At 38.4% G+C, this 3,673-nt stretch overlaps 1 protein-coding gene across 1 annotated transcript in view; it reads left to right on the top strand.

The window, feature by feature from the left end:
• Positions 1–3,673, top strand: part of rabep1 (rabaptin, RAB GTPase binding effector protein 1) — a 45,720-nt gene that overhangs the window by 16,344 nt on the left and 25,703 nt on the right. Inside the window, 1 exon segment of the mRNA XM_015387897.1 lies at positions 826–933. Coding sequence (XP_015243383.1) covers positions 826–933 — 108 coding nt within the window.

Genomic DNA, 3,673 nt, shown 5'->3' with positions numbered 1-3,673 from the left:
ATGCTGTAGGAACCCTGTATTACGTCAGAGCTGGAAACCGATTCAGGAAAAATCTGGGAACTCCAATGTGAGAAATATGAAGGAGCAGTGAGTTTGGGTATTTAAAGAAAGAAAAGCAAAACATTTTATTAAAGGTTCGGTTCGGTTCTACAGGTTAGCGCGGGTGTGACTATAATCTGAGCCGTGATGAATCATAAAGCAGCCGCAGCGTGTCTGGAGGGATGAACTGGATCTGTCTAACCGACTGCTTCCAGGACTTAAAGGATTTGCTTCTAATGCTCCCGTACCACAGGGCACCTTGAGGGGTGTTATGGGGAAAAATTTTTCAGCAGACCAGAGCTGCTCTTGGGAATATGCATGAGGCCAGAGCCTCCATGTAAAATAAATGAGGCTACATTAGGTTGTGTGTCCAGGCAGTGAGTCCTCCTTTTTATCAGATGTTTTAGTTGTTTTAGCATCTTTCCTTTTCACCTGGAAATATTAAGGATGTTCTACCTTTTTTTTCCAATTAATTTTTTTGTATTTTGATGCAATATTCTTCAGAAAAATCATTAAAAGTAGCAAGGCAGTATAAAGTAAAAACTATTGTCCAATGAAAGGAGGTGACTGTGAGAACAATGAAGTCAGAGGAGATCCTCCTCAGTCTGTTTCTCAGTGTTCCCTTAAAGTTATTATCTCTGATGGCAGAATTTGACTGGATCATATTAGATTATATAAGTTTATCTAATAAAGATGCCACTTAGCGAGCGTCGGAGGGGATAATTGTTGGGAGGGGGTCGAGGGATGTGTGACAAATTCCTATTAAAATCCTTTTTTTTGTTGCAGGAGGAGGATGAGAAGGAGCGGCTGAGCCTGGCGAAGGACCTGCAGGAGGATGATGGAGCCGATAACACTGAGCCTCTGGAGGACTTCCTCGGCCTGAGCATTGAGGAGGTACGTGCGTCATGTCATCCGATCCCCCCACAAGGGATGCACAGCAGCTTGTCTTTGCGCTACGTCATGTTATATTCCCTGGTGGTAATGTGAGCCTCTTCACCTCCACGCTTTGTCCTTGTCTGGTTTGCTCAAAGACCTTAAACTGAAAACAGTCAGTTTATGATATTTTGTTTCATTGTTGAGTCCCGAAGATTTTATATTGACTTTTATATTGATTTTATATATATATCTATATAGATATAGTTATATAGATTGATATGTTTCTATATCGATAGATATATATATATCTATCTATGGAGAAATACTTCTATAGATATATATATATATAGTTGTATAGATAGAAAGATATTTGCAAATAGATTTGCTCTCTATTAGAATATGAGCACATCGATAAAAACTAGGGTTGGGAATTGATAAGATTTTCACGATTCCGATTCTCTTATCGAATCTGTGAAACAACGAACTTGGTAATTCCGTAAAAGTTCAAAAATATCCACTGGACTTGGTTTCCAAGATTTGAAGACGTTTCGCCACCTCTCCAGGAAGCTTTCTTAATTCAAATGTCTTGAGAAAGCTTCCTGGAGAGGTGGCGAAACGTCTTCAAATCTTGGAAACCAAGTCCAGTGAATATTTTTGAACTTTTACGGAATGACTATGACCTGGATGACTAAGAATCTGCTAAGTGCACGGTGACAATCGTCTAACTTCGCCTGGGACGTTCTATTTCTGCCTGCCTCGGCGAAAACAGAAAGCAGTGAACAGGAGCTGCCGGCCTCTGATGCAGCCAGGCTACCCGTCTCCTAACAGTCATCTAAATGTAATGAAGAAGGCATCCATTTAATGAAAAAGCATTACTGTACAATTTCGGGAAATAAACTCATCTCCCCCTGATTTAAATAAACAAGCATCAAAACCAACCATCTGCAAAGAGTGAATAGAGTTTACACTGGGACTCACTGAGAAACACACAGCAGTTCATGCAACTTAATTAAGGTACAGAGCCCTGCAAAAATGATCCTACCTCTGGTTTTACCGTACATATACTCACTTTAACACCTTTCTCACTCTCCCTGAAATGCAGGGTAACTTCATAGCATGTTTAATAAACCCACAAAGTGGTAGGAAACTGGTTTATTTCCAGAAACGGCGTATGATTTACTAGGAACCACATTAAGCACAGCCAGTGATGTAAAACTAGCTACTAACCACCAGAGCTTCCTTCCATGCTGGTCATAACTTTAGCTTCTCTCCGGGAGCATCAAAAACACGGCATTCGTTAAAATGTATGCCATGTTGCGTGCGCAGGTGTTTCTGCATGTTGGATGGATTTCCTCCCGTGGATGTTATTGCCACTTTACTTTCAAACTTTCAATCGGTTTACTCGATGGGACGCCATTTTTTTGTTTGTTTTGCCTTTCTAGGTTTAACGCTTGGTCACGTCTTACTTGCTTACTTAATGCCGTGTGGGTAACTTGCGTAAAAAACATGACGTAATTCGTGCTGGTTGAGCACTTGGGAGTTTCTTTTAAAAATTAAACCTGTAGTGTTGACCTTTTTATCAGGGCCATGCAACGGGATGATCAGACACTAATAAAAATAAATAAAATCCCCACTCTGGTTGGAAAGATAACATGATGTCAGACAACAGCAGACTTTTTTTTTTAGTTTCTTAAGATTTTTATGTTTAGTTATTCTTATTAATTTTATCTGAAACAGTTTTCAGACTGTTAAACTTTATTTTTTAGGTCTTGATAATTTAGCCTCTGCCTATACATCTTAAGGTTTTGGCTTGGTCTCAAGGATGCTTTTAGTTCCTCAGAGTTCTAAAAACCCTTTAATCTGATCTCACCTTAACCAACCGTTGTCCTTCTGCCTACTTTCCTGGCATAAAAGATGCTGCTTCATCGACTGCCGAGCATCTGCAACCACAGTGTTCCTCCTGCCAGAGGAACACTGACCTAAAAAGAGAATTGGTCTTAGAAACGGTTTCTGTAGAGGAACTGAAAGTCATTGTCACGATCGGGGACACCATTTTACTTTGTGGTTCTCACAATGTGCAATATTTCATATTATAGATATAATCAATGAAACTGTAAGTTAGTTGAATTTTCTTCTGGCAGCTGCTGCTTTTTACTGATTCCTACACAGGATATCTAAACACAAATTTAAAATCCGAAACTAAGAAGTCAATGCGTCACAGTCTAGATAGTCAGCTTTTTTGTTACACTATAGATTTTTTCTATGAATAACTTATCTGTACACATTGAATCACCGTGGAAAATACCTTTTAAGCCAGTTAGAAGCGTATTACTACACTGTGGGATCAGTGGTGATGTGATTACTGCCATATATAGGTACAAACTTTTCATTAAACTCGTAGTGCTTCTGAACTGCATTCTTATTTGAACTCAAACTGGTTTCACTTTTGATTTAGTGACCTTGAAGCCACTATAAATTGTATTTGTAAAAATAGTGCCTTCCAAATAAAACTATAGTTTAGAATCTACACCTTTGCTGTTCTCCTCTCTACCACCCATTTTCCTTCTGCTTAACTTTACCGTCAATGTTGAGGTTATCTATGTAGCATTGTTTTAAAGTAGCATTTCCATGAGAATTCCTTATTTACTGGTCTAATGTAACAGTTAAGAAGTCAAATAATGGGTTTCCATTTGCTGTATATATGTATGTATGTGTATATATATATATATATATATATATATATATATATATATATATA

Source organism: Cyprinodon variegatus, unplaced genomic scaffold, assembly GCF_000732505.1.
Source record: "Cyprinodon variegatus isolate N-32 unplaced genomic scaffold, C_variegatus-1.0 Scaffold406, whole genome shotgun sequence".
NCBI lineage: Eukaryota > Metazoa > Chordata > Actinopteri > Cyprinodontiformes > Cyprinodontidae > Cyprinodon > Cyprinodon variegatus.
Note: the sequence above shows the minus strand (reverse complement) of the source record. Positions and strands in the feature narration are given on the sequence as shown.